This window comes from Zosterops lateralis, assembly GCF_965231275.1.
Source record: "Zosterops lateralis genome assembly, chromosome: Z".
Lineage (NCBI taxonomy): Eukaryota > Metazoa > Chordata > Aves > Passeriformes > Zosteropidae > Zosterops > Zosterops lateralis.
The window spans coordinates 48,465,657-48,488,854 of record NC_139800.1 but is presented as its reverse complement, the minus strand read 5'-3'; the positions used below and the strand labels follow the sequence as shown (position 1 = coordinate 48,488,854).

The 23,198-nt window shown below is 44.7% G+C and overlaps 1 protein-coding gene across 3 annotated transcripts in view; it reads right to left on the bottom strand.

Moving 5' to 3' along the window:
• The window catches only part of CORO2A (coronin 2A), a gene marked incomplete at its 5' end in the record, with an annotated part of 60,992 nt that overhangs the window by 17,599 nt on the left and 20,195 nt on the right, over positions 1 to 23,198 (bottom strand). For 2 of the 3 annotated variants that reach the window (XM_083883504.1, XM_083883505.1), the window contains one exon: positions 4,952 to 5,152. In XM_083883504.1, coding sequence (XP_083739630.1) covers positions 4,952 to 5,152 — 201 coding nt within the window. Of the gene's footprint in view, positions 1 to 4,951; positions 5,186 to 23,198 lie in introns of those variants that run through there. The other variant, XM_083883503.1, reaches the window with a different exon arrangement.

The window sequence follows — 23,198 nt, the reverse complement described above, 5'->3', positions numbered from 1 at the left end:
AATGCCATGGGTCCTCTCTGTCTGTTAAGAATAGATTTTTGCTGTCCCTGCAGGTCAAGTCTTGATGATACCATTGTAAAGAACGGAAAGACTGCCCAGGCCTTCCTAAGTACATGCTGCTGTCAAAAGAATTCTGTGCATGCCTACACGTGTATTAGAAGATGACATTTGGTTCAGACACCAGAATGTAACTTGGAGGAGAAACATCAATGAATGAGATAAATCTTTGACATTTTCAAAAGATCTTTTGATGAAGGGACAAACAACAGCAAACTCTCCTTCAAAAGACATTTCCTACAAGCAGAAAAAAAAAAAAGTTTAGGCTTTGGGTTTAGCAAAAAGTTATTTGTGACACAAATTACAAATCACAAAGTTTTACGTTCAGCAAGCTATTTCTCTCTGATGGTGTTCAAATCCAGCCATTCACCTAATTAAATCAGTATTCTAGACTCTTAAAAAAAAAAAAAAAAGCAAACAACAAAAAAACCAAAAAACAACATCAACAAAAAAACCCTCACAAGTTTATCTGTGGTTGCCATCTGCAGATGGCATCTGCACTGGTACAAATCCTACACAAAGTGCCCTAAGGTGTATTGAGAGCCTTGTGCCACATGGGGGCTGTATTGCATTGAATAAACCCACACTGCCGGCATGGTCTCTGCTATGAGAGTCAAGTCTGAATATTTAAATGGTAGAAAGGGTGGTGGTGATTTTATTAACATTGAAGCAACACTTACTTCCCTCTGTGAGAAGCAGGAGGAGTATGACTCACCCCAGGCATCAGTTCAAGACAAAAAAGTCAGCCACCTAAGAAGGGACACATGACGGCAAGCTGGTGACACGTACCAGTTTACTGCTTCCTACCTGGAAGAATTGTGGGCCAAAATGACTGCAAATGTACACTCTCCTAGAAACCTGACACTTCTGTAGATGTCCTGCTCTCTACACTTCTCCAGAGGTGGGCCTTAGGAGAGCAGAGGTGAAGGGAATCACTGGTGCCCCCAACCAGGCTGTGGATAGGATATAATTTTCCCAGCTTATAATTTTGGGAGGTTTTTGCAATTTTGAATACAGAACAGGACACCAGTGTGTAACTATTCTGGCTTCACTGGAAAGTTTGTTGCATAAACTGGGACTAATCTGCTTTAAATGGAACATCCAAAGGCCTTTGAAATGTAAAATACTGTGCTTTTTAAAACTACAGTTTAAAACATTTCCTCTTTACAACAGCGACAATGCAAAGAGATTTGGGAAGGCAGAAGAAAGAAAAAAAGCCTTTAATAAGAAGCACTCCTCCACCCACGGTGTCCTTTTGCAGGCTTCAGAGCTTGGCTTCAAGAAGACAACTAAAAGCAGTGGACAGCTGGATCCACAGATACCTTGATTCCTAAGGGAACTCTGTCCCCTCCCAGAGCTTGTTGCCTGTCTGCTTCCCACTGCATTTTGGGAGACTCCCAGGCTGTCCTAAACCCACTTTGCCTGACCCATCCCTCAACCCACTCCCAGCTTCTCCAACAGGCTTTGGAAAAGGAGCCCTTGTTCCCTCAGCCACCAGTCTCACCTGCCCCGTTACAAGCCCTGAGACAGAGCAGGACTCACCACACATGAGCCCCCCAAGAGTTAAAAAACATAGATGACATAAAGCTAGAGCTGCTGGTCTCAGATGCACATCTGCATGTGGAAGTGAAGATCATCACTGCTGGAGAAAATTTCATCCTACACATCAAAAGCTATTTCAATAACTACATGTTTTGTCATTCCATGAAGTGGTACCCGACTTCCACAGTTGCCTGCAGAGCTTGAAAGTGAGCAGGTTTTCAACCACTCCCTTTCTAAAATTCCAGCATTTTGAAAAGCTTGTAGCTCACTGACAAAAAACACCTGTCAAAACTCTCCCAGCAGATTTGTTCAGGGCAGATTACTGTGAGGTAGGTCAGCCCCACCTCTGCACCTAAAGGGCACCAGCACAGCACTCACACATGAGTCAGTTACGTAAGGCCAGAGGGGTCAGTATTTGTTTCATTTTACAGTCCATGTTCCCAGAGAGAAGGGAGAGGAGTTTGTGTCTAGGAGGTTTGCACAGCCACAGATGTCCTCCCTTTCACACCTGGTACTGACACATTGAAAGACTGGAGATTGCAGACCTGGGCACAAATAATCTCCTGTCTCTTGGGACCTTGTTCTCACTTTCCTTTTGCGGCAGAGGAAGAGACAGATGCGGTCTTAACCAAGACTGGTCATCTGAGAAGGAAAAAGGCAGGACTTCATCTCTCAAATGAAGGCCACAAAATTTTCCTCTCAGTCAAGCTCTTTCCTTGTCATGCTGTGCATGCACTTCTCCAGCACTTCCACAGCAGGCCACAGTGTGGGAAAGCAGCTGGTCTCTCGGTTACAGTCACTGAGCTTATGTCTCCTCAAACTTGTAAGATTTACAGTCACCCTGCCTGTTCTGGGCACCAGGCAGCCCCCGTGGCCACAGCCCCTTCCCTCTCTGTTCAGATGTGCTGTCATTCCACTCAGCTGGTTTCAGTAGTGCATATTCACCTGGACGTCACTGACACACCCTGCAACAGACTATTTCCAAAGTGATGGCAAATATTCACCTAGTTTCTTATACGGTTCAATGCAAAGGCCTGCTGAAAGAATGGTTATCTAGGGCAAAGAACTTACTCTCTACATAATCTCCACTGTCCCCAGCCCTACCTCACCCCCAGGCTCTCAGAGAAGAAGACTGGTTCAGAAAGAAAGAAGTGGTATTTATTCAAGGAGAGATGAGAGAGCTTGGTGTCTATGACACAGCAGGAGAGGAGGTAAAACAAACAAGCAAGGAGGTACAGTTAAACAGAGCAAGCTGAGGCTTCATTCCTTAGATAGGCAGCCCCTCCAGTAGCAACACATGAAGAATGAACTAAAAGAAGCATTGGAGGGAGGGACAAGAACAGCTCCCTGAACAGATTGTTCATCCTCCCCAGCAAGTGCAGCCCTCCCTGTCCTGGCTACTATCTCTTGCTTTGACCAAATGTGTGACATCCTAGCTCTTGATCTCTTCCTCCACACTTTGTCACACTTAGGATGCGTCTGCTTCCTGTGAATCCAGTCAAAAGTAACCACAGTCAGCTGTCCATTGTAAGAGGATAATACTGTCCCAGACACACCTCCAGAACAGGCTGCCTTTGATGCCCTGGCAGCTGAGGGCACAAGCCAGGTGTCCAGTACACTGCCACAGCTCACCTTCACAGGGGCAGATGGCAGCCACAAAAAAACACATCAGAAGCACAAGTCAAAAGTTTCTGCTTCGTACCAGATGGTACTACTTTGGAGGTGTTTCAAACAAAACAAAGTAGCTGGTATCAAAAGTCCTGACTCAGGGAATCCCTTTCTTTTGGTGGCTGGGCTGCTTCACCCCCAGCATGGTATTCAGAGAACAGCTGTGTGAAGCACCTAATTTCCCTGATCCACAACCAAAGGTTAACCCTCAAGGGACCAACTCCTCTCCATAGCTCTGTTTTGAAGACATTAATCCTTTCAGACTCATCAGCATCCAGAACAGTGAGCCCTATATCTGAGCTGCAGCAGCATTTACATCTACTGTTAACAGTCTGCTCCCTGGTCTCCAGAATCCCCTTCACCAAACAAATCAAGAAACTTAATCTTTAAACTTCTTCTCTTCACAGCTTTATACACCTTGCTCATTTGCCTCTTTTTCCCAGATTGATTGACACCTGAATTGCAAAGTCTTTCCTCATATGAAAGTACTTTCACATTCTCACTGACAAACTTTAATTATGCTTTTCTGTATCTTTTTAGTTCTACCATGCCTTTGATTTCTGCATGCAATATTTCAGAACTGGGTGGAGTATCTGAGCAGGTGTAAGAAGGAAAAACTACTACAAAGACTAACCAAGCTGAGAAGAGGTGAGAAGACAGAAAAATTAATAGTCAGCAGTGCAAGCACCTTCAGCTACTTTTGCCACCACTTTGAGAACTTGGTCTCACACCACACCCCACAGTCAACAGCTGTCTGCCTACAGATGCAGTTTTGTGATAAAGACAAGTTGTTGAGCCTCAACAAACCATCATTGCAGGGACAAAGTGACTCAGTCAAGAAAAACGGGGTAGTGGTTAATTTTAGGAGGACAGTCTCTAAACAGCACCAGCATTGAAAGAATGAATTAACGAAGTCCAGAAGGGCTGGAAACTGTGCTAGGTTCTTCAAGCACAACCAGTTCACCTTCATCCTTAGCAAATATATATTGAAAAAGTGGCATTGCAATAACACCATCAATTAACTTTTAATTAAAGGCTGAACTTTTGCCTTTCATCTGTTCTGTCCTGATTCCAGAGTGATCTTAATCTCATACTGAAGTTAATCCACATCAGTGCATGCCTAATTTTACTGAAGCAAAAAACATCAGATGGCCACCTTCTCCCTCTCATCAGATCCTAAGTCATCAACACTCATATACATGGGATTTGTTTCTGAAAGGGAAGACTTCACAGCATCAATACTTGAAGTTTAAGAGCTTCATTGCCTGATAACTGTGTCTCCATTCTTTCACAGAACAAAACATATTCTCTTTGGGTCATGGCTGAATCCATGTCACCAAAGCATCTTTCTGGTTTTGCCTTCTGTATCCACTAAATACTTTTTAATTTGGAGCTTCTCCCAGGAGACGAACATCTGAACAGCACATTATGCTGATTATACAGAAAGGCAAATGAGTTGTAAAATGAAGCAAGGTGTTAAAAATCTGCAAGCAGCAATGCAAGACATACAAATCCACACATGCTAAGAGTCACCTGCTAGGGCAACTGGGGCCTCCGCCATCATTTTGCAATTCAGGCCACAAAATTAACTGAATATTCTCTGCAATCTAGCTCCCTAGAAAACCTGTCCCTCCTCCAGCCTCTGGACGCTCTCTCAGAAGGCAGCTCACGCTGGGGGTCTCACCTGCTTGATGGGGATGACAAGGAAGGCACCACCGCCCGCGCACTCAGTGACCACGGCGATGAAGCTGGGGTTCACAGCACAGAAGTGGTTGTCGTGCACGTTGCGGGTGATGGGCACACAGTCGTAGCACTTATCCTTGCTGGCAGCTTTGCCGTACACGTGCCGGAACTTGGAGCTGCGGTACTGCGGGTGCCACGACATCTGCAAGGAAGAAAACACAACATCCCAAGGCATAAAGGACAAGACATCCTGGCAAGGCTTGCAGAACCCCATTCCCCTCTCCCCACCACAGGCTCACCCTCTCCACTTGGGCTGCTCACACCAAGCCTCAGCCAGAGCAAGCTGTAGACAGTTTTCTCTGGTGTTCACCCCTTTGCCATAATCTTGTAGCAGATCTCTGATGGAGAGAGGAGAGTGCAGGGAAGAAATGACAGCTCTCAGCATCACCAGCCAGTTGGGCTATGCATGTGCCAGCAGTCCCTATTGCTGGGGCAGGGCCACATGGCTGCAAGTTTAAGAGAAGATGAATTCTGGTACAATAGAGTTCAGAAGGCATGAAAAATACAGCATCTTGGGCAAGGAAAGCATGAAAGAGGATGAGGGAACAAGCTAGTCTGGATGCATGCTTTGTTTAGCCCTCAGGTGGTTCAGGACCAAAACTTATTCCAAATTTTGCTCACATGAACGGAAAAAAAGAAGTCTGACAGATTATAGGAACAGTTACAGTCACTGTAAACAGTTGATGTTTTTTCCAGACAATTATGTCCTGTTTGCCTGGTTTATAATTGCACTACAGCCCTCTGACAGACAGCATTTTAAATGGTGTTTAAATGACACATGAAGTGTCTTAAACATAAGAATCCCTTCTCACTGAGAGCAGTGAGGCTTAATCGAACTGATGTAACTGATTTCACTAAATCATAGAGTCACACAGTCATAGAACGGTTTGGGTTAGAAGGGACCTTGAAGACCATCCAATTCCTAACCCCCTGACATGGGCAGGGACACTTCCCAGGTTGCTTAAGGCCTTATCCAAACCAGCCTCAAACAGGGATGGGGCAACCTGTTCCAGTGTCTCACCACCCTCACAGTAAAGATTTCTTCCTAATATCTAATCTAATATATTAACTAATAATTGTTATGAATAATAATTAATCTAATAGATTAGAAACTCCTTCAGTTTGTATGCATTAGTCCTTGTCCTACCACTATACTTCCTGATGAAGAGTCATTCTCCTGCAGTCTTCCCTGTAGAACCCTTCAGATATTGGAAGGCTGCTGTGAGGTTTCCCCACAGCCTTCTCTTCTGCAGGCTGAACACCCCCAGCTTTCTCAGCCTGTCTTCATACGGGAGGTGCTCCAGTCCTCTTACCAATTTCATGGCCTCCTCTGGACTTGCTCCAGCAGTTCCATGCCATTTTTATGTTGGGAGCTGTATGCACTATTCCAGGTGGGGTCTCACTAGAAGATTTGGGCTGTGAGCAGTACTAAGACACAAGTTCTATCCTATTTCCTGCCTCCTCCCAATTCTACTGACACAGCTCAGAGCCAACCCCACCTTGGACAAATACACATGCCTGTAAGAGTCGTGGCAGATCACCAGTTGCTTTCATAGTCATCTTTGTTACTCTTTTACCTTAGCATGTTTTACATATGTTATCTCTGATTTGTCCATATTTTTAGCTGAATAAATCTCTTCCACAGAAAATATTAGGTGCAAAGGATCTTTTATACAGTGAGAGTTACCTGTGCCAAACAAAAATGAAGAAATGCAAGTTATTTGGAAAATGAAGCAGCAATCCTGAAAGCTGATCTTGGAAGAAGAGATGTTTAGAGGCAGAAGACAAGCTGAGGTTATATGCAACTGGCTAGCTCCCCAAACAGCCCCAGAGGTGCAGTGTTCTCAAATAATTTCATGCTCATTACACTTTTAGTGGTTAGGTTTACTCACACAGGGTGGGGGGGCAGAAATCACTGTATTGTCCAGATGCAGCAGTATGCAGTAGTTCCTTCTTACAGCAGGACTATTATCTTTCAAAAGGAACTAAATTGCCTGGCTGCAAGGAAATTCTAGCTACACTGCTCTTGAGTTGGGAGAGAGTGTGCGGTCTGAAGTTTCAAGCCTCTTCTGGAAAAAGGAGTCACCAAGCACACAGGAGAAATTATTGAGAAAACCAAGACTCTTCACATAGAGAAGTTCAGAAGGATCTTATCAATGCACACCAATACCTCAGAAGAGGTAGTAGAGAAGACAGAATCAGACTCTCCTCAGCAGTGCCCAGCAACTGGACAAGAAGCAATGGGTACAAACTGAAACTCAGAAAACTGCATTCATATGCAATGAAACACTTTTTTCTCTGTGAGGGTTGTCCAACACTAGCACAGGTTGTCCAAAACATTATAGAGTCTCCATCCTTGGAGCTATGGTCCTGGGCAACTTTTGTTGTTGACCCTGCTTTGAAAAGGATTGGACTAGATGATCTCAAGGGATCATTTCCAACCTCAACTGTTCTGTGATCCTATGATTTTAGGGCCCCTGGATCTCAGCCATGTGTATCTTGGACTGCCCTAAAAATGCCACTGCCAACGTACCAAGACGCACACCCATACAGGCAGACTTTCAACCCAATAAACCTGAAGCGTGCCTTGCAGGCTCAGCTTTCTCACCTGTTCCTCTGACAGGAAGTGATAACCACAGATTTCTTCCTCTTTCATAAAAACTGCTGTTTGGATAGGTAACCATTTTCAAAAAAGTGCAAAGAGCAACAGGTATAAGGAATGGGAGGGAGGGGTAAGAAAGTGATGAAAAATATACCAATATTTTCTCAGTAAGACAGGATTGCTTTTACATTGCAAGAACTGGCACTATCATCTCCAAATAATTAAAAGGCATATTTGTGCATTTTATAATGTCTGGAAATCAAATGTTTTGCACAAAAGCATGAAACAATATGCTTTCCCTGAATCTTTTTTTGGAGTAACAGCATTAGTTTTCTCCCTGCACTGGAGGGTTGGCCCCAGTGTAAAGGGTCTCTCCTTGCACAGCCATGTTTGAGCTGTGTGAGCATGTACGGGCAGAGCCCAAGGACCTGAAAATCCTGTGTGTCCAGCACTGGGTAAGGCCTGAAGCCAGAGCTGAGGGATCTCCAGCCCATTGCACCTCTTGTGGGACAGTAAGATGCCAGGGTGCCCATAACAGAGGCATGCAGATCACCCATGCACACTGGGCAGCACACATGGACAGCATATTTTGAGAGGCTGCTGGAACTGAGGTCTGGGTCCTCTCTCTGGTCAAAGAGGCAGGAGACCTCCCTCACTTCCTGCTCAGGCCTCTGATGCCACCACATAGACTGACCCTGAACTGACAAAACGATAAAAGTGACTGAAGGGATTACTGACCCTCTGCCAGGGTAGTGCAGAGTCCTTTGCATCCTGGAGAAAGAAGGAAGGCAGCATAACCTTTGCAATCCAGGAATCAGCCTCCTGCCTTCCCTCCTCATCATCCTGACTTAATTCCCAGTATTTCCAGCCTCTCTGTGGGGGAGGGGAGAACCTGGATGGAGGGAGATAGTGCAGATTATACTACTGTTCATGTATTTCCAACCATACAGTTGATGTAAAGACTGTGCTTAGCAATGTCCTCTCACTCAGCTCTCAGGGACCAAACCCTGAGACCTTTTGGTTTTCAGTACCACCTCTCCCAGCAAAAAACATTAAGTAGATCTTTTCCAGAAGCTGTCAAGAGTTCCTGGAGAAGGATACAAAGATCCCTACAAGCTCTTCTTAGATGTCTGTTTACCAGGTTGGATACCAGTCTTTTCAGGCTGGACAGTGTTTCCAGACAGCCTCTGACTATTAAGATGTGCAACCCTAGCACTGGAAACCCTATTTCATGAAAGAATGCGTAGTATTTCACACAAAATAGAATAAGATACATCCATTTGCTTTGGAATTCCTCACTGCTGGCATAAAGAGAGGAAGTAGCTCCTCTGTCTCTGTAAACAGGATAATGCAACCATAGGAGATACGGCAAGGACACTGAGTTTAAATTTCTGTAGCTTCTCACTGCAGGCATTCCTGGGTCTTGGCTCTGAAAGAATGATGTAACATGGACAACTCTGAGAGGCAGATCTGATTGTAAGAGTCTCAACTACAGAGCAGAGGAAACTTCATGAAAGCTTGATGAAGCAAGTGCAGCCAGCAATAGGTCATGGAAGTAAGAGCAGAAAGGAATCAACTAAGAACCTGCTGCTTGGTTATGATGGGTTTTTTGTTTGGTTGGTTGGGTTTTTTTGATGGTTTGGTTTTTTTTAAAGACAGAGCTCAGCAGTAGGGTCTGAAATTACGAGATCAAAATGCAAACCATAGCAAATCTCAGTCCAGTACTCAGAATAGGTGGGAATTTTCTTGCTGGCACCTGAAAGGGTGCCTAGAAAACCACTGAGATATTTTGATACCCTCACGCACAACCTACTCAGCTCTTTGGCGCTTACCAAACATGACCATCAAAGTGGTTGTGTGACCTCTAAAGAACAGGCAGTTAAAGACTGAGACTCTGGTTCCGCCACTTGTCTTTGGAAATACAATGAAGTATCACTGAAGGGACTTTGTTCTGCTTTAGCTCTTACTCTTCTACATGGCTGTTTATGAAAAGTTAGCTTTTCATGACTCATCTGCAAAACATAGCTGCAAATGTCTTAGCTCTTGCCAAAGGAGTGAGTTCCTAGAAGGGTTATGAAGCCTAGGGATGTCTGCAGCACTTCAATGTGTTCTTAGGAGAGCTAGGCTGCAGCATATTTACTACTCCTGAGGAAATGTCGAACCAAAAAAACAGGCACATGCCTGTACAACTGACTGAACATGTGCTTCACCATAGGCCAACATCTTCCCAGTTTTCCTTTTGCATCTTGTATTGTTTTTGCATGGCCTGGTAGCAAGGGGCTAGAGGGGTCACTTCTGTGAGAAGCTGCTGGAAGCTTCTTCCATGCCCAGCAGAGCCAATCCCTGGTGGCTCCAAAGATGGATGTGCTGCTGGCCAAGGCTGGGCCAATTAGAAATGATGGTAACTCCTCTGTGATAACATATTTAAGAAGAATTCAAAACAAAAAGGAGTTGTGCAGTTGCAATTGCAACCAGAGAAGAGCAGGGAGAGAACATGTGAGAAGAACAAGTCTGCAAACACCAAGGTCAGTGGAGAAGGAAGAACAGGAGTTGTTCCAGGCACTGGAGCAGAGATTCCCCTGCAGCCCATGGTGCAGGCCATGATGAAGCAGCTGTGCCCCTGCAGCCCGTGGGGATCCACAGGGGATGCAGAGATCCACCTGCAGCCCGTGGAGGTGCCCATGCTGGAGCACATGGGTGCCTGGAGGAGCCTGTGACCCTGTGAGAGACCTGTGGAGAGAAGGGCCTTGCTCCCAGGCTGGAGCAGCCTGTCCTTGAAGGACTGCACCCCATGGAAGAGTGACCCACACTGCAACAGTTTGAGGGGGACTAGTGAGATGGATCCACATCAGAGAAGCTCATGGAGAACCATCTCCTGTGGGAGGGACCCCAATGTGCAGCAGGTGAACTCCTCTCCCTGAGCAGTGGGAGCATCCTTGGGTGATGAACTGACCATAACCCTCATTCTCCTCGCACTGCTGGGGTAGGAGGTAGAGCTGGAAGGAGGGAGGCGTGGCAGAAGGGTGTTTTTAAGAGTTTATTTTACTTCTCATTATCCTGCTCTGATTTTGTTAGTAACAAATTCACTTTGTATCTCTAAATTGAGCCTGTTTGGCCCCTCATGCTATTTGATGAATGACCACTCCCCATTCCTTAATCTCAATCCAGGAACCCTTCATTAAATTTTCTTTCCCATCCAGCTGCAGAGAGGAGTGAGTGAGCAGCTTTAGCGGGTGCCAGACATCTGGCCTGGGTCAACCCACTACCTACATGCACGACATTTGCAAATTCTGGATGAATTTATCTCTGTCCGGGACAAAATAACCACATGGAAAAAGTGAAATATGTTTGAGGAAACCCAGACATATGATAGCTTAATCCAGATCAAACCCACAGTACCCTCTACTCTGGCACCACAGTATTTTGTGAAAGACTCACAGCAGCAAAGTCAGTCCCAATAGTGCAAAAATTCAAATCTTTGTCAACACTTTATTCTATCATTTCTCATCTTTGATATCCTTAGTGGTTTTTACATCCCTGGCAGTGCCGGGAGCAGACCAGGAAATTATTTTCCTTACATCCTGGGAAAGGCGTGAAAGAAGATTGATGGGCACCTTATCTCCTATAAATACCAGTTCTTGGGTGCGGCTCCACACACTGCTAGGAGGTGACCTCTCCAGCACACAATCCTGAACTGCTTGTGGTCTGACACCTTCAGCCCCATCCACAAGCTGATTTCTCCTACTCTGAGCAGAAAATTAATGTCGGGGGAGGATAGGCATTATGAAAACACAAGCAAGCCCATCCAAAAACCAGAACAAGGCACTTGAGCAGAATCAGATCGTAAAAAGTATCTGATGTGGGTGAAAAAGAGTACAAATGAAAGGGGTCACATCACACACTGAAGGAGGGGAATTGGAGTGTTTTGGCAGCAATTAGATCTCTCACTCTGCTCACCCAGGGAACTACAGCTGGGCAGTGTGACCACGTCACCCCAGGAAAGGCACAGCTATGAAGCACAGCTTGCCTCATTCCCCTGTGAATAGACATGCACATCTCTAGTTATGATGGCACCAGAAGACTTGGGAGCCAGGACTTCCATACATCCCACTGCTGATTGCCAGGAAGGCAATTCATTTTCTACTTCCCAGGTGCACAGAGGAGGACTGTCAGGTACTAGGTCACAACCTGCCAAATGAACCCCAAGAGCTCAGTATCATGACTCTTTTGGAGCCAAGAGTGTCTGCTGTCACCCATCCCAATTCAACAATGAGCTTAGTACTGGTGACAATTTTTCACTGACTTTATACAAGAGGAAAGGCTGAACAACCCCACTATTCACCAACCTGGATGTTGTCCAAGTATTTTCTGTCCTTCCAGGCATATTCCCTATTCTGAAAATATTAGCAAGAAATGAGGTAGACTGCCTTTGTGCTGAAGTACCAAGTCATGGCATGAGTTGTCTGTATTTCCAGGAGAGAAATGACCTGTAACAAGAGTGCAGACAAGAGGATGCTGTATACTGTGTGCTTGCGCTCCACCCCACTGGCCTGCACTAGGATTTCTGTTCAGTTTGTGCTTCAATCACCAGCAACATGAACACTAGACAAAAGACCTCGGCTCTGGGCACTGCTCTTGAGGACGTGCCAGAGAGTTAGAGAAGAATTCAGAGCAGAGCTGTATGGACCAGAGACCAGAGCTGTGAGACCTGCTAAGAAATCCTAAAAACTTTGGGGTGGCGATGAAGGAGGGAAGCCATGACAGTAGGCTTCAAACACAGAACAAGTTGGTACAAAGAGGATATAAATCATCTGCTTTCAAAGTCTAGGCGAGACAAGAGAGTCAAAAAGGCATGTGTTTTAACTGCATCAAAGAAGTTTCCAATTAGGCAACAGCAAAACTTTTATCAGTCATAGGAGTGGGAGAAAGAATGGCATTAATCTCTCCTGGCATTTCCCAGGCAGATTCAATAAAAGCCTAGCAAGGACAACAGAGCTACAGCTGCTCCTGATTTGGACAGAAAACAGACTCACAGAGATGGAAAAGAAATCAGATAATAATTTTAATTTCATGTGCAATAAGTCTGCTATGTCCGGAGTGTGGCAGGGCTGTACACCCACTCATCCTGGCTGCACTAGCCCACTCAGAAGTGCACCCAGTATCTCCATTTTAAGCAATTTTCAGTTGCAGTACTTAATCCCAAAATTTCAAGCAGCATTCAGCTGCTTTGTCCCTGGATGTTAAAAATTTAAATTTTGGCTACTTGAGAAAAATTGAAATTTTGGCTACTCAATAGCTACTTGAGAACAATCTGCTTCATTATGGTACCAAGAGCTGAGTGGTAATTAAAGCTTTTTAGCAATGGCCATGATTCCAACCATTAACTGGCCAGAGTAGCTCCTTCCAAAGATTTAGGAACACTTTAGGGTTTTTAACACTTTAGGGTTGTTATTATTAAGAGTGGTACAATGGTAGATGAAAGCCAATACAATGGTAAATAAAAGCCAAAAATTTAATTTCAGTTTGTTTGATGCAGAGTTTGAGCTGAAACCTTTTCCACTGCATTGTAAAAACAAGCAGACCTTATTTCCTTGAGGTTTATCTCAATAACCATGAGACTGCAAAACAGAGTTGTAGAGGGACAATACCAGCCCATCCAAATACAGACCTGAAAATAATGGTGAGCAAAAGGGGTGGCACTTTCAAAAGCAGAGATCACATGACATCATGGTAAAGGAAGGAAATGGATACCTAAAAGCATTCAAAGTGGTACAAAACACCATATGGAGAACTCACAGGAGCTGAACAAGTCCAGTGGGCTCAAGAAATTTCTGCTCTTGTCAAGGCCACGTGGAGCTCCTTCAGGAGGGTTTCTGAGGTCTCTGGCACCAAAAAGGTTTTCAAGCTAACCAAGCTAGAAATCACCTCCCTGTTTGCAGGGAGCTGTTCTCCATGCCCAGAGCTGCCCATGGCCCATTCCAGCATCCATCTTCTGTGGGAGCATGCTGGCTTCAGACATGAATTACACCCTCTCTGTACCTCTTGCACAGCAGGGTCCTGGCAGCACCCAGCATGCATCCACCCAACATGCATCCATCAAGGTACAAGTCCTTGACCCCTTCTGTCCCCTGTGTCAATACTTGTCACTGTTTCACTGATTCAAGGCTGTGAAGGGGAGGCTCACAGTTGATTCCAGTGACAGAAACAAGCCTTTTACTCTATCACTTGTAAGATATTCAAACCATTTTTTCAAGTTTTGTACCAACTAAGCCCATGTAACCACAAGATCACTGCCTATAGAGCATCACATTAGATTAATCTTTTGAATCTCTCACAAGACCGTCCTGGCATGGAAGCAGGGCACATAAAGGTTGTGTGAATTGCAGAAGCAGCACTCAAGCCAATGCAGTATTTTTACTCCAAGTAACGGTTTGTAAATTCTAACAGAAAGCTCTCCAGCTCTGTCTGCCTCCAGGTAAGCAACAGAGGGACAGACTGCCTGCCTCTGCTCTTGGTCTCTGGATCATATGGGCCATTCACTGAAGAGTTGCATTTGATGATGACCCTTGTGGGTGCCTTGCAACTCAGAATAAATATTCTGTGAAATCTGTGAAACACCATTGCAATTATCAAGGAACAGACAGAGCTCTTCAAGAGACCAGAATCTGGCACAGCATCTCCTGAAGAGACAAACTTGTACCCTTTCCCCTCCAAACCCACAATAATATGCTTACACTGGTGAGAACACCTGGGCTCAGAGCCTTCCAGTACTTAGTGCACAATGGTTCCATTGCACAGATCCATCATCTGCATGGTACATGCCCCATGCCAAATAATTCTTTTCTGTTCTCTTGTGCTGCACACCTCTAAGCAGAGTGGAAACATATGCCAATGAATTAATAATGGTTATGTTTGCTTCACACTCCCCCATCTTCATGCAAGAAGTCTCCCTTGTCCTCAAGACCTGTTCTCTACATGTATTCTCCACATGTATTCCTGCATGAAAGCTGCCCTGGCATGGGGAGACACAGGCTGAAATCCAGCCAAACCTCTAGAGACCTAGTCACAATGCACTCCAGGGGAAAGCACATACACATGACAGTCTACCAAAAAAACTTTTAAGTACTGTTTTACACTGTTCATAGCAGGTTTCCAAACTTTACCAATACCTCTTACTTGCCATATGAAAAGCACTTCAGATGTTCAGGTGATCTAGCCTGCCAAGGTGGATTCTCTTTCTTCTGTGTTCTTACTGCCAGAGAATCAAGAGAATTTAAAGTTATGAAAGACTATTCAGAGGTATCAATCCCTTGAAAGTTAGAGGTAATTTGAAAAGCAGAATACACCCTGTCCTTATTCCTTCTCTTGTACGCAGGATCAAAAGAGTTTAAAAGGGGAGAAAAGAAGGAATGCAAATGTTAATAAGGGGGATTTTGAAAGTTACAATGAGCATTTCAATCTCAAATGCATTAAAACTTCATTTCCCTTTTTACCTTCTCCTCGGGAACGCTAAACTTGCATTGCATTGGTAGTGCCTCTTCCTTTTCAGCCTAAACATTTTTAAGTGATATTTCTATGGCAAAAGAACCCCTAGGAGCAGCTTTGCAAGTCTTTTGAGAGAACTGTTTGCAAGCATCCAAGGAGAAGACACAGAGATTCAAACTTCCAACTTTATGCAAAAAAAAAAAGCAGATGGGAAGTGGCACAAAGATACACAGCTAGAAAACTCCTGAGAAGACACACATCCTCTCTCAGTTCTGTACCACCAGTCCATGAAATAAAATCTTTACCTCCACTCAGCTCCAAGTAATAAAATCAAACAGAAGTAAGAATCACTGTCATTCCTGGAATCTGCCTAGATCCATTATTTTCTCTGGTCCCTTCTCGCCTTCTTTCTTGAAATCATCCATCATTTCATCTATCTTATCCTTCTCCTGTTCCGCTAAAATCTCTCCTCCCCTCCACTTTTCTTCTACATTGCTTATTCTCTCAAAATCAATTCCTCCCCATCCAAAAATAAGTCAGGCAACTTGATGCCAAAAGGTAAGAAGAGTCACACTGGGAGACTCAAAAAGCTCTTTCAGCTATCTTGTCTCTCTCTGTCAATGACACTCAGACAATGCTTACATCCAGATGACAAGAAAAAGATGTACATGAAGTCAGTTTCAGTACTGCCTCACACTGAACACCAAGCTATGTATTGGAAAGAAGGGATACATCCCCATTCCCAGTACCCCAAGACTTGTAGAAAGGAAACAGTTAAACACATCTTGCCATTTTAAATAAGGCAATTAATATATCATGAAATACTGCTGGTTTTCTGCCTAAGAGCCAGCTACATGCCCTGTAAATTACATAACATGGCTCCATACAGAGAAAACTGTACCAGAGAGCTTCGTAAAAAGTACTTCCCCTCTCCTCACTCTGCTTTCCCCACAACAGATTTATGCTGAAGCAGGAAGACATGTGCCACTTGCTCTCAAACCAAGCTTCTGCATTCTTTACACAAGCACAGGGTCCTGGTTTCAGTGTCTCTCTGCTTTAAGCAGACTGTTGTCCCCTCTCCTGATCAGTGAGGTGTGACTCTTGCTGCATCTTGCTTCCTGATGAATCTTGGCAGAGAAACATCTGCTAAGCAGGCCGCTCCAAAACTTTCTGCTCTTACCTAAGCCAGCATCAGGGCACATGGCACAGCTCTGATCAGGGAAGCACTGCAGAGCAGTACATATCTCACACTAGCAAGGTTAATGTGTCTCACACATCCTGTAGAAGATATCTGTCACCTGCATGGGACACACTAGAAAGACTCACATACAAGCAGCTTCACTGGGATACGGCTGCTTTTAGCAGCTAACTAATCAACTAAGACAACTAAGCCCCACATCCACACAGTTAGACTGGGACAGTTTTGGCAAATACAAACACATCACATAATTGTATTTACTTTGAATAATGCTATTTATGCTTCCCTCACAGGGCAAAGATCTCTCTCCCCAGGACTGGGTACTGCAACCCTTCCCTTGTGGTTAAGCAAGAGCATGCAAAGAGATAGGCATTGAAAAAACAGTCTGCAGAGGTAGTTCTCGCTTCCAGACAGCCTTAAAACCTTCAACCTCACACTGCTCCAAATGCATCTCTCACCCTTTCTTCTTGCTTTATGCAGAGAAAGAGCTGCCGGCTGCAACCGTGAGAGGAGCACAGTGATCACAAAGCAAACAAGCAATGAGAAAGTTGTCTGTTTGTTGTGCTAGTCTGCAGGTGTCACTTTTTAGTACAAGCAACTTCCCATCCTATGTGTCCTCATTTGCCATCAGCTATCATGGAGACAAAAAGGGCTTCATTAGAAACAGCAGAGTGAGAAACCTATTGCTTTTGCTAAATCAACTATTGTAGTAAGGTGTAGCTTTCTTCAAGTAGCCTGTGCTCATCCCAAAAAGGTTTTGGAAGACAGGACAGACTTATGAGAACACAGACCTGGCTCAGGCATGAGAAGTCAGCCCACCGAAGAACAGTCCAGTCATCATTTGTTCATCCCCACACCAAAATCAGTCCCAGGTGATTTAACGAGACCTCATCCTGATCCTGTTCTCCCCTTTCATCTGAAGTGGCAGTAAGGGACAGCTTTATCACACATGTGTGATAAACTTTGAGTTAACTTTGCGGCTAAGAGAAATCAGTGGCCGCAGCTTTCTCCAGCTGCACCTTGCAAACTTCCAGAAGGAAGACTCTCTCACTCTCCTAATGCCCTGCACCACCTTCCCTAGGCTGGCCTATCCCCACAGACTTCTGCCCACACTGAATGGTGTGGGCATGCATGACCTGGAGAGCCAGCAGAGCAGGGAGTACTTTCAGGAGCAGGTAGTACTGTCTCTTTGTTTCCAGAGAGGACTCACCAGCAGCCAGAAGGAAGCCAGCAGGGTTGGGCTTGTGACTCTCAATCCCAGAGGTACTAATTACATGTGTGTACTCCAAAATACCAAGTCCTATGCACCACCAGACAGGTGGGGAGGCAGTCCCTGGTTTGTAGAAACTAGAGGAGACCCTCAAAACACCAAGGGAATTACTGCACTGCCAGGCTGGTAAAAGAGTGGTGGAGGCTTTGACAAGACATCCTTTTGCTTTGTTGGTCTGACACAATGCTCACCTCAACCTACTAGCAGCTCTTGCTTCCCCATGAGGAAGGTCTTTATCATAAAGGAAAATGCTCCTCTCTCCTGCCCACTCCTGCTTGGTGACAACTTGTTAGATCTTACCATGAGAATGTATATCAATAAATCAAGGCCAAGCCCTCAATAGAGCCATCCCAATTTTGTGTTGAAAGGGTCATGCTGTCCCTTCTCATTTTAAGCATTCCTTTACTTGGGTTGTGAAAGCTTTTGAGTATACAGCGTTTGGAAATGCATCACATTCACCTACTTCCTTAAAGAAAATGTGAAACTTTTATTTGGCCCTGATGTATAACTCTGTAACTCTGTTGTGTCTCAAAGTAGTTCCAAGCACAAATGAGGAAGTTTGTTGCAACGGAGCACTAGAAAAAGCAGGAGGGACATTGAGACTGAGGCGTTGAATGCCTTCTTCACCTCAGACTATACAGCTAAGATCAGCCTTCAGGCACCCTGGAGCCCTGAGAGATCCAGAAAATCCAAAGCAAGGAAGACTGACTCTTGTTGGAGGAAGATCAGATCAGATCAGGGAACATTTAAACAGATTGGATATGGACAAGGGTCTGATGGAATGGACCCACAGGAGTTGAGGGTCAACCTTTTTGTTGCAAGGTCACTCCTGTTTTTTTTCTTGAAAGCTCATGGCAATGGGGTATTATCCCTGAGGACTGGAAGAATGCATCATCCTTACCTTCAAAAGGGCAAGACAGAGGATCTGGGGAACCACAGGCAGCTCAGCCTGAGCTTGATCAGAGAGTTAAATGTAAAAAGGAACTTTTAGACTTCTTTTAGACTTCTGAGGGTGATCACATACTCTGCCTGTCTCAGACACAAGTTGCTGAGAGAGGCTGTGGAGTCTTAGAGACACCCAAAACCCAACTAGACAACACCCTGAACCTGCTCTGAGATGGCAGCTGGACTAGGTGAACTCCAGAGGTGCCTCCACCCTCAGTCATACTGGGAAGTCTGCAGTGATCTCTTCGGTGAGGATCATGAACGGGTACAGTGAACATTGACCAGAACTTTCAGTGTGAAGAAGATGGGAGATATCCCTGTTACACAACACTGTCTGCAAGGAACTCGTCACATGGGCCATGCTAAGGGGAAGGAAAACAAGCAGCAACTCAAACAAATGACGTGAAGCAACAAAAACAGATGGATCTCAGTGTAAACTCTCTCATTCAAGACCAACTAGATGAGGAATAGGCAATGAGAAGGTTTTCTGGGGAGGCTAGGAAAAGGAGAATGACATCAAAGTAGTAAAAAGTGGAACATGGTAGATACACAGATAAAAGTGAGAAAGATGGAGAGTGTGCCCAGCTTTTGTAAACCCGTGCCAGGCTTCACAAGCCAAACCACATTAACAAAACCCAAAATCACCATGACATGGTATATTCAGATTCCAGTACTATGATAGCTCCTCACCACAGCATGAGGTTAGCAAGAAGGTCCTCAAATGGGTAAGTGGTTTGTGAAAAATGAGAAACACCTGCATTTGAGTGCTGCAGGCTTGAGTTCAAAATAGACTTCTACCACCCTGTATACACACCTGCATGTCCTCCAAGAAGCATAAATTCATGGAACAAAAGAAGATCATCACAGGTCTTGTGAGTCCATACTTTTTCCTGTCCTTCTAATTAATTTTTCTACATTCTCCCCTAAGGACTTTTTTTCCAAAATTCTTAAGTAATGGAGAGACCATTATCATCCTGCTAAACTTAACCCAGCAGACAGCTGCATTTTTTTACAATTATGCATCTTTTCTCTGCTGTCAAAATTTAATCTCCTTTTGTGCAGTGTCTCTTGCTTCTTATTCTATTTAGCCAGATCACAGGCAAAAGACTCTACCTTCTTACCGCAGCAAGATTTCCTCCACAGCTTACACACAGCTTCCCAGTATTCCCTGGTTTTTACCTCATTCTCCTTCTGTCAACCATGTTTTCTGAACAACTGACAAATTTGTCCTCCATGCTTCCATTCTCTTTGGTTCATCTGCATTTTACCAGAGCAGCTACACCTAAAACTGGCAGAATACATTTATTCCACTAACATGGATGGACAGAACCATCCAAGGCTTCCTGGAAATTTTACCAGATATTCTCTAGTTCATATTTATCATTATCTTTCTGCAGCATGTCACTGGGTTGTGTTGGAATTAAATGCAGCCTTTGGATGCTTTTCTGCAGAACTGCACTGGGTATGATAGTACTACATTATCTGAAGACCCAAATCTCTCTGCTGAACCTCATCTTGATTTTCCCATGCCATTAACTTAAGCTCATCAAGGCAGTTTCAAACCAGAGCCCTGTCATTCTGCAAGCTTCCTGCTCCTCCTGATTTCCTGTTTATTGTTTATTCCTTTGTCCTAATTGCTAATAAAAATACAAAAAGCATCAGGAAGAACCTTGCAAAATTCTTCACAATAAATCCTCACATTCTGATACCAAACTGTCATGTAAGCTCGCCTCTATAATTCTCTCACCAGATTTACATATACCTGACCACACACAGATGTACATAGTGCATATTCCCTTATCTTAATTGCATGAGATAACATTTTTCTAAAGTCAAGATGAATGATTCCACATCCACTGGGCTTACCACCCTCTGGAAGACAAAATCAGTGTTGGCACGATTGGTTTCACCAGGCTCATGCTGCCCTTCTCATCTCATTATTTCTCCCATGTGTTCCACTTCTTGTTGTTCTGATGTCCTCCTTATAAAGAGGCTCAAGATTCCCCGTGTCTAGAGTTCAGCAATCTCCTTCATCCTCTGGAGAGTCCTCAAAGAAAACCTGTTAATTGCTCTGAGTTAATTTCAGACAGCTCTTCATGTGTGCTGCAGCTCACACTGACTGGGGTCCCCACACATCTTCCATGAGCACGGTCCAACATCACCTGCCCCACTGTAGTCTAAAGTACCACTCATCCCTTCTTGCTGTTACAGGGGAATTCAGCCAGGCTTGAGGAGGGCTCTGCATTTGTCCCTAGAAGAATCCAGTGTGATTGGAAGCTGTGACTCCTACCAGACTGGGCTACACTGCCAAGATGATCACAGGCCATCCCCGTGGCAGCAACTAACTGGCTAAGCAACCAGTATCCCAAGAATCCACTGGGATCCCCAGACTGGGCTGCATGCAGGACATTAAAGTGCTTGTTGTTCACAGCCTACCAGGGGTGCAAGTTCATCAGGATCTCCAAGCTTTTGTTCTCCTGGGGCTCTGGGAGCAGGTTTTTCCAACACAAGACTAAGCTCCATGTCCAGCACAGCAAGCATCTGTATCATTAGCAGAGCACTCAAGAAAGCCTTATCTGCAGCAAGAGAAAACCTCCTGTCTCATCTGTGACTGGACATCTGGAGCAACACCCAGGAGCCCAGATTCAGAATCAGTGAGCCAGAGAACACTTCCTGCCACAGCCTGCCTTCTCAGGCTGCAATAAGTCTTGTTGCTCCTACTATGGAAAGTCAGGCCTGCAGCACTGTACAACCTCGCAGCCCTCTGCAGACCAGGCAGTCTCACGCTTCTGCCTACACTGGGTTTTGCTCTGCACACCAGCAAATGTCCCTCTGCGTCTTTGTTCTCTAAAGGCAAGATGGGGATGAAAGCATCTTCTCCGCTCCCTCTGTGAGAAGTACTTCTTTTGGATTAGTTTCTGCACAGCAAGGAGGACCAGCAATACTGGTGTGATTGTATTAATATAATTACAGGCTTTAGCTTCTGCTGAAAATGTATTCCCACATAAACAGGCCTGGAAAGCCCAGTGGTAGTAACAGGATAAGCAAAGGTGTCTGTGCTTTGCAGTACATGAAAAGCAACAGCTCTAGAAATCCAGAGAGCAACTACCTCTCATACCTTACAGGTCAGCAGATAACACTAACTATCCTCCTTATTCTAGCCATAGCTCTTTATTTTCAAAATAGAAATTGTCTTCTCCTGCCCAGGAAAGAGGTGGGGAATTGCTCCCTGAGAACACTCTTCAGAACATTTATGCACTACCTTTGCAAGTAGTCAGTCATATACCTCTTAAGTCCAGCATGTCTGATAATTGTCCTTTTCCAGTCCCTTCCTTGCAGCCAGCAGCACAGTCAGAGCAGGGCCATAAGCACATAGGAGAAGTGCCATATGCTAGGCTACGCTGGGCAAGCCACTTGCCCTGGTATGTCCACTTGCCATATCCATGTTACAGACTAGTTTGCTGGCTCCCACCCTCATCCAAGCGACAAATTTAATTTAATTTAATTTAATTTAATTTAATGCTCTCAGGTTTACATTTTTGAGTTTGCTTTTTTTATTTTTTTTTTCAAAAATCCACCCATACATGCTTCCATCTTCAAAGACGGAATACAAGTACACCCTTAAAAAGGCAACCCTGAGGGCAAACAGAGGAATGTCAGTGTTATCTACAATTTGTAAGACACACACATGAGAAACAGTTTCCTGTTCTACCACAGTATATGTTGAGTTGCTGCTTCAAGACAAAATCAGAGCCCCCAGAATTTCATCACCAGACACCTTCTGGCTCATGCCAAATAAGAACAGATCATTTCATTTCTGAACTTGCTTTAGACAAACCTATCACACCAAATGGTTTGTGAGCCTCTCAGCTTAAGCTGGGTCCCCCTCAAAGCCATGGACACTCTCCTAGGCATAAATGCAATAAAGTAGGTGACACACCCCTAGACGCACCTTGCCATCCAAATTCCACTTCTGTGCCACACCACTATCAAGGGGAAATTACCAGTAATAAATTCCTTTGGAACCAAAGTCAACCAGACCATATAATTATACAGCAACTCAGAGCTTTAAACACTATCTCCACGTGTCATCTCAAACAATAGTACAAGCTCAGAGGCTACACGTTTATTGTTACAAGGAAAATAAACAACGCTGATATGGTGGCTTTCACCTCTTGATTCATTACTTGGTTGCACCTAATGCAGGGCAGGTGGATACATGCATCGATGTCTCTTCCACAACTGTGGTCTGAGAAGCAAAATCCTTGGAGAAGCAAACGTTGCCTTGGAGGTGAGATTTATCAATTCAGAGTCCCCAAATAGAGAAACTAACGAACTAACCACCAGACATCCTGACCCCGTCGCATGACAGCCAGCTGCCAAGTCAGCAAAGAGAGCTACAGAAAAACATGTTCCTAGGCTGGCTTCTGTGTATTCAGTCTCCAGAAAAGGATCTCAGGCAGTGCAGTCACAAGCACATACACTGTAGTTTTGCCCCTACATGCTGCAGTTTCGTCTCTTCACACGAAAACAGGGCCCGTGTACCACAGCACTGCATGCTGAACCCTGCGTGAGGTCTTCCTACTGCAGACAGTGTGCAGAAATACAGGACCTGTGTCCCATAGCCCTGCTGCTGCTGCTGGGTGCCCCAGCATCTGTGTACAGCAGCGGGAATCTCATGGGTAAGG